Genomic DNA, 13,944 nt, shown 5'->3' on the forward strand with positions numbered 1-13,944 from the left:
TTACGTATGAAGTACCGTAAGGGTACGCTCGTTGCGTAACAATCGCTCAGCCGTAGTCGAGACGCTCAAGCGTCACGTTCGCTCACGGCCAAGAGATCACTGGCAGGCACGCTATTGGCTGCTGACTAACGTAATGATTCGCTATAGCGTAGCGGACGCTCGGGACCACGAGGAGATCACCAGCGGCGCTGACGCTCACAATGTTAAACCTTTGTATCTAAACCATAAACAGTGTATTGTGCAGTAAAACCTTAGTGTAATGATAGAGTGTAAATGCAACACAGTATAACCTTATTACCTTTAAAGCTGTTCTAGCGTCACCGACGCTCTGAGAATACTTAACACTATAAGAAATACACAGATACCGTGCTCAGGGTCCAACGCCTAATATATATATTATGAATGATATACTTGCAAAAGAATTAATACAAATACAAATCATACACTACAATATAACATAGACTACCTAACCAGATAACTACACAGGAAATATAATACAATTACTATTTAAGAGAAAATAAGAGAGAAAGAGGAGAAGAGAGAGAGAGAGAGAGAGATTGGCTCACAATAACAAGAAGATCAATATGGTTGCAGCGAAGCTTACACATGTGAGGAACAATCGCTGCGCAGTTATTCAATGCTGAGAATCTTTGTGGAGAAAATACTTGACCTTACCCATACTGGCAGTCCCTATATACACAACCCTACAATACCGCATGGGACAGAAGCTAGACTCCATTTTATTAAAGCTCCCATGATTCCAAAGACTGCACCACATGGTTGAAAGGGGGAGGGGAAAATACCCGGCAGCAGCCATTTTAGATTTGCAGGTCCAAACACATGGCACTCTCTGCTACACCACAATCACATAGCAGAAGACACAAGACTCCATTTTATTCCAAAATGTCCAAGCCTCAGAACAATGCATATGTTCTGATTTTACAATTCCAAACCATCTAAATCACCTTTCACAATTTTAATCCAACTTCCTAGAACCATCTTATTCACTTTCACATTCCAAACAACTTCCTAGAACCATCTTATTCACTTTCACATTCCAAACAACTTCAGTATCTCAATAACCAGAGCATATTCATCACAAGACCAGATCACAATGTAACCACACATCTCAGCCCGCCACTGCCACAAGCACATGCCCAAACGCAACTGCATGGTGGTATTTATGATTAACAAGATATATATTATAACTAACCAGTACAATCTATTTTAAATCACCATAGGCAAACAAATACCACAAATGCTATGCTACAGGTTGTCTAATGTCCCAGCTACCATCACAGATTCCCAGATCTATCACACAAACACCCAACAATCACACAACCAAGTTACAATATCCTATTTAAACCAGAAAGCAATCTGTCTATATTTCCTTATCTAGCCATGTGAATTCAATACTTAGCCTTTGGTGCCTGGTGATGATCCAGCCATGCTTCTGGGAGCTTTGTTCTGAGTGTAGCTTCATTACATCTGTTCTCTGAGGCCACCAGCAAAAACTGACCCCCAACCCCCCCAGACAGGAACTATCCTCCTGTGTGTCTGTTCCTAGGGGAGGGGTCTCTCTCTCTCCTTTGTATATGTTAATCAGGTTCAGCCCTGAAAATCTTAGTAAAAGGTTGGCTTGATCATCCATTGTTCTCAACAAAGTGATCTTAGCTTTTATACATATAATCATATCTATCCGCTGCAATGTCCCACAACTTCACAACCAGCATCAAACTAACCCACACATCATTCTGCTTGCTTCAATACCAAACATGATGGGCGCATCTGGTTCTGTTCAGATAATACATATTCATGACATCAATTCATCAGCCAATTCTAAATCTCCATGATGTCTGGTGCTTGACATTATTATAACCATGTACTGTATGAAACAAGCGCCGAATCCATCTCCGTGCCATGTCCGAGCAAATGCGTGTTTCCATATATTGCTGTGCTCGCTGCGCATATTTGCAAGTATAGCGACTTAAATGTGTGTGTGGTTTGTATGTTCTCTCTATGTAATATTTTTGACTTTGACACAGAGTCCCCAGCATCCACTAGGACGTTAGAGAAACTAAATAACCCACCCAAATCTAACTCTCTCTGCAAATGTTATATCCTCCACACCTGCAGTGCACATGGTTTTGCCCAATTGCTAACAAACTTGCTGCTGCAATCAACTCAGAATTACCCCCATAGTGCTGCAACATTTAGTGCACTATTATCGTATATGGTAATAAGAAGCAACTTGCGTCGGCAGTATATAATAACACTGGTATGTAAATGTTTATTTAAAATAATGGAATTTCACATAAGTTTATATATATATATATATATATATATATATATATATAACTTAACGGCCTATAGAATTTATAATGAAATGTCTGTGGATTTAGTGACATTATGCATGAATCCTCTTTTGACACAACATGCTACTTTTAATGGTATATAACTCAGGGTGGGTGCACACTTGGCGATGTGCTCAATGAGCGACGTTGCCTAGTGTTTCACCTACCGGCGGGCATACACACTGTGCGATATCACTAATGATACTGCACAGTGACGTCATGCCACAGCCCACCCATGCGTGCAGTTTTGAACGATGAGTCCAAATTGAGCTGCATGGACGGCCAACACCGAGGGTCATTAACGATCTGCAGGGCCACGCATTGCTCGGCGGCGGCATACACACTTAGCAATAAATTAAACAACACCACTCAGGAAGGGTCAAATGAGCAACACTGTTTAATTTAATTTCTCTATCGTCCTAGTGGATGCTGGGGTTCCTGAAAGGACCATGGGGAATAGCGGCTCCGCAGGAGACAGGGCACAAAAGTAAAGCTTTCCGATCAGGTGGTGTGCACTGGCTCCTTCCCCTATGACCCTCCTCCAGACTCCAGTTAGATTTTTGTGCCCGGCCGAGAAGGGTGCAATTCTAGGTGGCTCTCCTAAAGAGCTGCTTAAAGAAAGTTTAGCTTAGGTTTTTTATTTTACAGTGAGTCCTGCTGGCAACAGGATCACTGCAACGAGGGACAGAGGGGAGAAGAAGTGAACTCACCTGCGTGCAGGATGGATTGGCTTCTTGGCTACTGGACATCAGCTCCAGAGGGACGATCACAGGTACAGCCTGGATGGTCACCGGAGCCGCGCCGCCGGCCCCCTTGCAGATGCTGAAGTAAGAAGAGGTCCAGAATCGGCGGCTGAAGACCCTTGCAGTCTTCTAAAGGTAGCGCACAGCACTGCAGCTGTGCGCCATTTTCCTCTCAGCACACTTCACACGCAGTCACTGAGGGTGCAGGGCGCTGGGGGGGGGCGCCCTGGGAGGCAAATGTAAACCTATATACTGGCTAAAAATACCTCACATATAGCCCCCAGAGGCTATATGGAGATATTTAACCCCTGCCAAACTTCACTAAAGAGCGGGAGACGAGCCCGCCGGAAAAGGGGCGGGGCCTATCTCCTCAGCACACAGCGCCATTTTCTCTCACAGAAAGGCTGGAGAGAAGGCTCCCAGGCTCTCCCCTGCACTGCACTACAGAAACAGGGTTTAAACAGAGAGGGGGGGCACTAATTGGCGATATAAATATATATATAAAGATGCTATTAGGGAGAAACACTTATATAAGGTTGTCCCTATGTAATTATAGCGTTTTTTTGGTGTGTGCTGGCAAACTCTCCCTCTGTCTCTCCAAAGGGCTAGTGGGTCCTGTCCTCTGTCAGAGCATTCCAGGTGTGTGTGCTGTGTGTCGGTACGTGTGTGTCGACATGTATGAGGACGATGTTGGAGGAGGCGGAGAAAGTGCCTGTAAGGGTGATGTCACTCTCTAGGGAGTCGACACCGGAATGGATGGCTTATTTAGGGAATTACGTGAGAATGTCAACACGCTGCAAGGTCGGTTGACGACATGAGACGGCCGACAAACAATTAGTACCGGTCCAGGCGTCTCAGAATCACCGTCAGGGGTTTTAAAAAAAAAAAAAAAAAAAAAAACACGCCCATTTTCCTCAGTCGGTCGACACAGACACAGACACGGACACTGAATCCAGTGTCGACGGTGAATAAACAAACGTATTCCTCATTAGGGCCACACGTTAAGGGCAATGAAGGAGGTGTTACATATTTCTGATACTACAAGTACCACAAAAGATGGGTATTATGTGGAAGTGAAAAAACTACCTGTAGTTTTTCCTGAATCAGATAAAATAAGATGAAGTGTGTGATGATGCGTGGGTTTACCCCGATAGCAAATATTGGCGTTATACCCTTTCCCGCCAGAAGTTAGGGCGCGTTGGGAAACACCCCTTAGGGTGGATAAGGCGCTCACACGCTTATCAAGTGGCGTTACCGTCTCCAGATACGGCCGCCCTCAAGGAGCCAGCTGATAGGCAGCTGGAAAAATATCCTAAAAAGTATATACACACATACGGTGGTTATACTGCGACCAGCGATCGCCATCAGCCTGGAGATGCAGTGCTGGGTTGGCTTGGTCGAATTCCCTGACTAAAAATATTTTATTGATATAGAGCATTTAATAGGATGCATTCTATATATATATGTATGCGAGATGCACAGAGGGATATTTGCACTCTGGCATCAAGATAAGTGCGTTGTCCATATCTCCCAGAAGATGTCATGGACACGACAGTGGTCAGGTGATACAGATCCCATACGGCACATGGAAGTATTGCCGTATAAAGGGAAGGAGTTATTTGGGGTCGGTCCATCGGACCTGGGGGCCACGGCTACAGCTGGGAAATCCAACCTTTTTACCCCAAGTTACATCTCAGCAGAAAAAGACACTGTCTTTTCAGCCTCAATCCTTCCGTTCCCATGTGGGCAAGCTGGCAAAAGGCCAGTCATATCTGCCCAGACATAGAGGAAAGGGAAGTAGACTGCAGCAGGCAGCCCCTTCTCAGGAAAAGAAGCCCTCCACCAGTGGGGGGGTAGTCTCAAGAGTCTCAGCGCGCAGTGGGATCACTCGCAAGTTGACCCCTAGATCGTACAAGTATTATCCCAGGGGTACAGATTGGAGAGTCGAGACAATTTTTCCTCGCAGGTTCCTGAAGCCTGCTTTACCAACGGCTCCCTCCGACAGGGAGGCAGTATTGGAAAAAAAAAAAAAATTCACAAGCTGTATTTCCAGCAGGTGATAATCAAAGTACCCCTCCTACAACAAGGAAAAGGGTATTAGTCTTCCACACTATATTGTGGTACTGAAGCCAGAAGGCTTGGTGAGACATAGTCTAAATCTGAAATCTTTGAACACTTACATAAAAAGGTTCAAATCAAGATGGAGTCACTCAAAGCAGTGATAGAGAACCGGAAAAAAGGGGACTATATGGTGTCCCTGGACATCAAGGATTACCTCCATGTCCAAATTTGCCCTTCTCAACAAGGGTACCTCTGGTTCGTGATACAGAACTGTCAATATCAGTTTCAGACGCTGCCGTTGAATTATCCACGGCACCCCGGGCCTTTACCAAGGTAATGGCCGAAAAGATGATTCTTAAAAGAAGAAAGGCATCTTAATTATCCCTTACTTGGACGATATCCTGAAAGGGGCAAGTTTCCAGAGAACAGTTCGAGGTCGGAAAAGAACTATCTAAAGTAGTTCTACGACAGCACGAGTGGATTCTAAATATTCCAAAAATCGCAGCTGTTTTCCGATGATACGTCTGCTGTTCCTAGGAATGATTCTGGGCATAGTCCAGAAAGAGGTATTTCTCCTGGAGGGGAAAGCCAGGGAGTTATCCGACCTAGTCAGAAACCTCCTAAAACCAGGCCAAGTATCAGTGCATCAATGCACAGGAGTCCTGGGAAAAATGGTGGCTTCTTACGAAGCGATTCCATTCGGCAGATCTCACGCAAAAACTTTTCAGGGGGATTTGCTGGACGAATGGTCCGGATCGCATCTTCAGATGCATCAGCGGATAACCCTGTCTCCAAGGACAAGGGTGTCTCTTCTGTGGGGGCTGCAGAGTGCTCATCTTCTAGAGGGCAGCACATTCAGCATTCAGGACTGCGTTCTGGTGACCACGGATGCCAGCCTGAGAGGCTGGGGAACAGTCACACAGGGAAGAAATTTCCAAGGAAGTGTGGTCAAGTCTGGAGATTTCTCTCCACATGAATATACTGGAGCTAAGGGCAATTTACGATGCTCTGAGCCTAGGAAGAACTCTGCTTCAAAGTCAACCGGTGCTGATCCAGTAGGACATCATCATGGCAGTCGCCCACGTAAACAGACGGGGCGGCACAAGAAGCAGGAGGGCAATGACAGCAAGGATTCTTCGCTGGGCGAAAGATCATGTGATAACACTGTCAGCAGTGTTCATTCCGGGAGTGGACAACTAGGAAGATTTCCTCAGCATGAATGAATTCCACCCGGAAAAGTGGGAACTTCATCTGGAAGTTTCCACATGTTTGTAAACCGTTGGGAAAGACCAAAGGTGGTTATGATGGCGTCTCACATGAAGCGCCAGGTCTAGAGACCCTCAGGCAATAGCTGGGACGCTCTGGTAACACCGTGGGTGTACCAGTCGGTGTATGTGTTCCCTCCTCTGCCTTTCATACCCAGTGTATGGAGAATGATAGGAAGGAGAGGAGTAAGAACTATACTCGTGGCTCCGGTTTGGCCAAGAAGAACTTGGTACCCGGAACTTCAAGAGATACTAGAAAGGATCTTGATTCAGCAAGAATCATGTCTGTTCCATGACTTACCGCAGCTGCGTTGACGCCAGGGCGGGTGAACGCCGGATCCTAAGGAAAAAAGGCATTCCGGAAGAGGTCATCCCTACCCTGGTCAGAGCCAGGAAGGAGGTGACCGCACAACATTATCACCGTTTAGGTGAAAATATGTTCCATGGTGTGAGGCCAGGAAGGCTCCACGGAAGAATTTCAACTAGGTTAATTCCTACATTTCCTGCAAACAGGAGTGTATATGGGTCTCAAATTGGGGTCCATTAAGGTTCAAATTTCGACCGGTCGATTTTCTTCCAGAAAGAAATTGGCTTCAGTTCCTGAAGTCCAGAAGTTGTTAAGGGAGTACTGCATATACAACCCCCTTTTGATGTCTCCAGTGGCACTGGGCGATCTCAACGTAGTTTGGGATTCCTAAAATCACATTGGTTTAAACAACTCAAATCTGTGGATTTGATATATCTCACATGGAAAGTGACCATGCTGTTGGTCCTGGCCTCGGCCAGGCGAGTGTCAGAATTGGCGGCTTTATCTCATAAAGCCATATCTGATTGTCCATTCGGACAGAGCAAAGCTGTGGACTCGTCCCCAGTTTCTCCCTAAGGTGGTGTCAGCGTTTCACCTGAACCAGCTTATTGTGGTACCTGCGGCTACTAGGGACTTGGAGGACTCCAAGTTGCTGGATGTTGTCAGGGCCCTGAAAATATAGTTTCCAGGTCGGCTGGAGTCAGGAAATCTGACTTGCTGTTTATCCTGTGTGCACCCAACAAGCTGGGTGCTCCTGCTTCTAAGCAGACTATTGCTCGTTGGATTTGTAGTACAATTCAGCTTGCACATTCTGTGGCAGGCTTGCCACAGCAAAAAATATGTAAATGCCCATTCCACAAGGAAGGTGGGCTCATCTTGGGCGGCTGCCCGAGGGGTCTCGGCATTACAACTCTGCCGAGCAGCTACGTGGTCAGGGGAGAACACGTTTGTAAAATTCTACAAATTTGATACCCTGGCAAAAGAGGACCTGGAGTTCTCTCATTCGGTGCTGCAGAGTCATCCGCACTCTCCCGCCCGTTTGGGAGCTTTGGTATAATCCCCATGGTCCTTTCAGGAACCCCAGCATCCACTAGGACGATAGAGAAAATAAGAATTTACTTACCGATAATTCTATTTCTCGGAGTCCGTAGTGGATGCTGGGCGCCCATCCCAAGTGCGGATTATCTGCAATACTTGTACATAGTTATTGCTAACTAAATCGGGTTAGTGTTATTGTGAGCCATCTTTTCAGAGGCTCCCCTGTTATCATACTGTTAACTGGGTTCAGATCACAGGTTGTACAGTGTGATTGGTGTGGCTGGTATGAGTCTTACCCGGGATTCAAAATTCCTCCCTTATTGTGTACGCTCGTCCGGGCACAGTATCTAACTGGAGTCTGGAGGAGGGTCATAGGGGGAGGAGCCAGTGCACACCACCTGATCGGAAAGCTTTACTTTTGTGCCCTGTCTCCTGCGGAGCCGCTATTCCCCATGGTCCTTTCAGGAACCCCAGCATCCACTACGGACTCCGAGAAATAGAATTATCGGTAAGTAAATTCTTATTTTTGTGTACCCATCTTCAGTCCCTTTGTAGCTGCTTAAGGGTTGTTTGTTTTGTTTATATTGCTTGCATAAAACGTAAATAAAAACATGATTTCAGGGAAAAAGCCCCCCTGTTAGAATATTATCTTCTATTACTATGCTCTAACATAACTGTATATTGCAGACTTTTTAAATTAATGTACTGAAATCGTCATTATTAATGTGTCCTTTTTTCTAGACTCGAGCTGTCTGCTGAGCATATTTATCTTAGAGTCGTCACAAACCTGACAGATTCTACCAAATGCAGCATTTTCCATACTGTAAATCCTGGACAGATACATATCTTACAATCTAAATTTCAAGTTCTGGGTTTGTAACGTACCTAGGGCCGCAGGGCAGGATTGGCTGTTACTAGAGTGAATGAACTTAGGAGGGTGAATGATGCTTCTCCAAATTTAGTAGTTCCCAACCCATACAGACCAAGTACACAGAAATAGCACAGTGACTCTTTGCCCAAGTGTGTATGGGATATAGTCAAAAGGTAGGACAGTTAGGATTTCGACGTTGTTAAAATGTCGACAGACACTGTGTCGACATTCTCAGAATGTCAACAGGTTAAATGTTGCCATTGTCACAATGCTGACTTTAAAGTTAGGCTGCGGACAGGAGTGTTAGGTTGCAGTGGGAAGTTAGGGTTAGGCACTAGAGAGAGGGTAAGGGAAAGCAGAGAAATACTTACCGGAACGCAGGAGGACCGGATGTCTGATCCGGAAGTGACGGTCATTTGACCGCAGGGACCAGAAAGATGGCTCTGGAGCTGCCAGGAGATGTTAAGTCACTGCTGGGCCACCAGGGATATGTCAACATTCTAACATGAATGTTGACATGGTGAATGTTGACATTTAGTAACAAAACCATATAGATTGTCCCAATTGGTTAAACCTTAATTTTGTGTATAACCCTCAGAACTACAATACATACTAGCAAAATGTTACTTGAACAGCTTATAATAATGCAAGTTATATTCATAGGACTGCTAGGAAGAAGAAAAGAAAGAGGAGATGCTTTTATTCCCTTTGGATACATCAGAGAACATGCTGAGACGGGCACTTTGTTAGCATCTTCTCACATTGGGTTCCCACTTCTGCCAAATGCACTTTGGTTAGACATTTCAGCTGTAAATGTGACTGCAAAGAACCCTCATTTTATGTAACAAAGTCTACCCTGATCATTAAAACATGTCATTCAACAATATGAGCATGACCACATGGTTTAAAATTACACTGTTTATTTGAACAGGGTAAACTAAAAATAGATCTATATATTTCAAATGCATTTTATATCAGCCAGTTATAAAATAAATATGTAAAAGGAACATGGTTGACAACAACATAAAGTGCTGCATTGTATGAGGTGTGGCTATAGAATAACGAGACTGTATTTGTAAAAAAAAAGAAAAACCATAATGCGCGAGTTAAAAGGGAGTGGGGAACATTGATCTTGCACTATCCCAAAACGGTTTTGCAAGTTTCACCCCTCTTGCACAGATAGTTTCTATCACACAGCGTTCAAAGAAGTTGTGTTTTTCCCACGCGTCGTAAAAATATTTAGCTCAAAAGTAGAGCAAGGGGTTAACTTAGATTTTTTAGGTAAATTGAACAAAACACCCACCAAATCTTTCCGTATGGTAACCGAGGCTTTAGGGAGCAGATTGCATGTCATTTGTGTGTTTGAGTAGCACAAAAGATTTAGTTACGGCCGTGAGAATATCGAAGATGATGAACGCCCCGGAAGGCCTTGTACATTAAAAACAAAGTAAATGTGGAAACATTTTGAAAAATGTTTGAATTGACGGTTGCATCCGAATGATAGCAGAAATGGTAAACATTGGCAAAGAAATGATTAGGAAAGTTTTGCATCAAAATCTTAACATGACAAAACTTTGAGTCAAAATGGCTTCCAAGGCTTCTCACTGAAGCAAAAAGAAAATCGAAAAGTGAATTTGTACAGACATTTTAGAACAAAATCAAGTGAATTTGCATTTTTTAGATAAAGTTATCACCTGTGATGAAACATGGATCTTCCAGTACAATCCTAAGACGATGCACTGGAAAACACTATCATCACCAAGAATGGAGAAGCACATTCAAATTTAAAGGCTTGTTAATTGTTATTTTGTCAAACTGGGTACCAAAACGTGCAACAGTGAACCAACATTGCTACGAAAGTGTTCTAGAAACTTTGCGGGAAAGAATTAGGAGGCGAGAAAAATGGTTTCATCCTCCATCAGCCCACAAAACTCTCTCTGTGAAGCAGCTTCTGGCTGAGAAACAGATTGCAGTGATAGGACACCCTTCATTCTCATCAGACCTAGCACGGTGTGAAATCTTTCTTTTCCGTAAAGTGAAATCTGTACTCAAGGGAACCTGTTTTGCAACAGTTACTGACGTAAAGAAGAAAATAACGGCGCTATTGAGACAGCTGACAGGTAATGAGCTACAGCACGGCTTTGACCAATGGAAAATAAGAATGCAGCGGTGTGTGGATGCAGAAAGGGAGTTCATAGAAGGGGTACAGCATTAAAATGTTCTCAATATAAATTCTAGCATCAGTCTCGTTATTTAATAGCCACACCTCAAAGGTTATATGCAATAAGTTAATACATCATCAATACTGCTACAATCCATGCTTACTCTCAGTCTACAGAATGCCTGTGCAGTTTGTTATTCATTCCTGTATTGTATATATGATTATTTTTTGCATTATACACTGCCCTCATGAGCATGCATTACATTAAAACAAATCAGGATACGCAGATCCATCACACTGTATAATGGTAATGCTTGCAATTCTAGGCAGAGTAACTGATCTACCGGTATATGAAAACCCTGAGGAATGTTTATTTGTGTACATAATGGTTCTGGTTGAGTGCAATTCAGTATATGCAGAGCTTAACTATACTTAAGGTCATTCTTGGTAATACATAAAAAGGACATACAAAATGATAACATTCCTGGATGCAATTCCTTTCTATAAAACAGTATATATATATATATATATATATATATATATGCGCAAGTGTTTGAATACTAGATGTGTAGATCTAGTTTGCTGGTTTACCTGCTTGTACTAATTGGCTGTTAACCCTTGTGCTTCTTTAGAGGTATAGTTTCATGATTCATCAGCATCAGAAGAGTTAACGTGTGCATAAGCTAAACTTGCCTCTATACAAGAGCCTGCCTCTATACAACTATGATCTTTAAAACGGAGAAGAAGAAAAAAAAGCAGCATCATTTTGAAAAGTTACATGCTGAGAAGTTCATTTCCGTGCTCAAAAATTGCTTGTACAAACTGCTTGAAAATCCGATCCATGTAGGTCTGCTGTCTTGGCCAAATGCCCTCCAGAAATCCAATATGCCCTCCGTTGGCTGTAAGCACTAGAGAAACATTTGGATTTTGTTTGGCACTTTCCACTGGTATTACTAAAACAAAGAGAAACAACATTATATAAGAACAAAAAAAGCAAATATAGAGCCTAATTCAGATGTGGTTGGAGGTGCACCTTGTGGCACAAAATACAGATTATCAGCACTTTGCGCATGACCCGTTCAGAGCGTTCACGAACGGGTCCTGCGACACAGAAGGCAGGACGGCAGCAGACTGGCAGTGATTGACAGTCTTTTGCTGTCTGGAGGGTGAGATGGCCTCCGTTTGTATAAAACACAGGTATTTCACCACCGTTTAGGGGGAGGGAAGAGGCCAGGGATTTCTAGGGAAGTGCATCGGCTATCCAGAAAAATATATAGGTGTGAACTAGAGCAGGAGAGAAAATGGAAGAACTAGTATTGACCTGCATGTATATATGAGGGGTACTTCATTCACTACTGCAAATTAAATGATATTACTAGTCACAAGTTCTGCTTTTATATGGTCACTGAAAGCCTGTTTTTATACAAGTCACAAAAGTCTGAGGTGACATCTAACATCCATAATCATATACAATCATAGTGCATTATTCCTTACACAGGTTTACCTAATGAACACCGAATGAACATCACAATTTAGCAGATTAGAAGCGATGACATAACGGGCTGGATGAGTCTGAGTTGGTTGGAGGTGTGTATGGTGGCCAATCACGGGATCGGAATCGGAGGGATCCCAGGATTTAGGGCCAAAAATGGCCGGGATTCAATCCCGGGATTGGAAGCTCCAATCCCGGGGATTGAGGGATCAGCGTTGAGCGTCCACAGGACGCTCAAACGCTGCCCGGCTTCCTCCTTCCGGGTCCCCAGCGCAGTGTAAGAGGTCACGCTGCGCTGTCAGCCGCTGCTGGGAGCCGCCAGCAGCGTTCAAATGATGTTCCCCTCTCACCCGCCCCCGGTATATGGTGAGTTATATGTGCGGGGCGGGCGGGGCGGGGTGGGGCGAGGGGGCGGCCACCTAGCCAAAAGCCAATCCCGGGTATCCCGGGATTGGCCATTTTTCAATCCCTATACCCGGGATTGAAAAAATGGCCCAGGATTGGCTTCGCTAGAGGTGTGGGTCCCGGACAAACTTGGACATTTTTTTTTTGCCCTGGTTTTGCCTTGTACATGATTGCCCCTTTAAAAAAAACTTTCGAGTTTGGCCGGTAACTCGCATCTCCGGCCAACTCGCACTTCATTACAACTTGCCCCACAACCCACTGTTTGTACAGATACTAACATCAGTGGTTTCATATATGATTATACAGGGAGTGCACATAATGCTCTTCATCCTGACAGACACCAAGTTCCTCCACTACCATGAAGCCTCTGTGTGGGAGTACCTTGATCTACAGGCAAGTCAACATGTCCTGCTAATATCTGTGATAGTTCCTGATTGTGAACAGGCATTTTCCATGTAAAATTAACTCTGTCATGCTTATGTACATTACATATTTGTTATGTATATATTAATGAGCTCACCGTGCCCTGGGGAGAACACATCATCCATAGCATTCAGACATAACAATGGTATCTCAATGGATTTTACCCTTTGGCATGGACTGGCATCTGTATAATAGTGATCGTTTGTTGGGTAACCAAACATCACTGATGTAAACCTGGTGTCAAACTCTTTTATGGTTTTAGCCTGAAATTAAAATATCAAACAGGAAATTCAATGAGGTCCCAGTCATCAAGGCCAATGTTATAAAGCTTACAGTAAGAGCTACTTAGGAATGTTAAACTGAGGTGCAAATTTGGACCTACCTATAAGAAATCAGCTTTCATTGACGGAAATGCACTAGACAGATTAAAGAGGTCATTGCTGATTGGTTACTGTGGTCAGTGACATAGCCTAGCACACAGAGCATTAGTACAAACAGGTTCATTATCAAGAGAACTGACACACTATATTGAAACCAGTCCAAACTACTAGCACTAACATACAGAACAATAAACAAATCTATAACGTGTGACACATCCTTTGAAAATGTGACCCAACTGGTGACGCAAGCCACAGAGTCCAAGATCTAATTATACACATTGGCAAGAGAGACAACTTTTCAGATGTGCCTATATTATTTATCCTTCTTGAACGATACTGCCACTGAAAATCTGCATGTACAGTATATAAGCATTATGTTCTGGGAGCTTACTATCCAGTATAAGTGCTGTTTCCATTCTTTTCTCTACTTGATACATCAACCCT

General features: G+C 43.8%; 1 protein-coding gene and 1 long non-coding RNA gene across 4 annotated transcripts in view; one reads left to right on the forward strand and one right to left on the reverse strand.

Annotated features, from left to right (window-relative positions):
- The window catches only part of LOC134928163 (uncharacterized), a 305,002-nt gene that overhangs the window by 279,101 nt on the left and 11,957 nt on the right, over window positions 1-13,944 (forward strand). The gene's annotated exons all lie outside the window — the stretch shown is intronic.
- Window positions 9,543-13,944, reverse strand: part of ABHD3 (abhydrolase domain containing 3, phospholipase) — a 120,078-nt gene continuing 115,676 nt past the window's right edge. The window contains exons 8-10 of one of the 3 annotated variants that reach the window (XM_063923576.1): window positions 13,218-13,383; window positions 11,579-11,753; window positions 9,543-11,191 (exon numbers count right to left, since the gene is read on the reverse strand). In XM_063923576.1, the coding sequence (XP_063779646.1) occupies window positions 11,065-11,191; window positions 11,579-11,753; window positions 13,218-13,383 (468 nt within the window). In that variant the 3' untranslated portion in view covers window positions 9,543-11,064. Of the gene's footprint in view, window positions 11,754-13,217; window positions 13,384-13,944 lie in introns of all 3 variants that reach the window. The other 2 variants (XM_063923574.1, XM_063923575.1) reach the window with 2 other exon arrangements.

The sequence above is a fragment of the Pseudophryne corroboree genome, chromosome 5 (genome assembly GCF_028390025.1).
Source record: "Pseudophryne corroboree isolate aPseCor3 chromosome 5, aPseCor3.hap2, whole genome shotgun sequence".
NCBI classification, from domain to species: Eukaryota; Metazoa; Chordata; class Amphibia; order Anura; family Myobatrachidae; genus Pseudophryne; species Pseudophryne corroboree.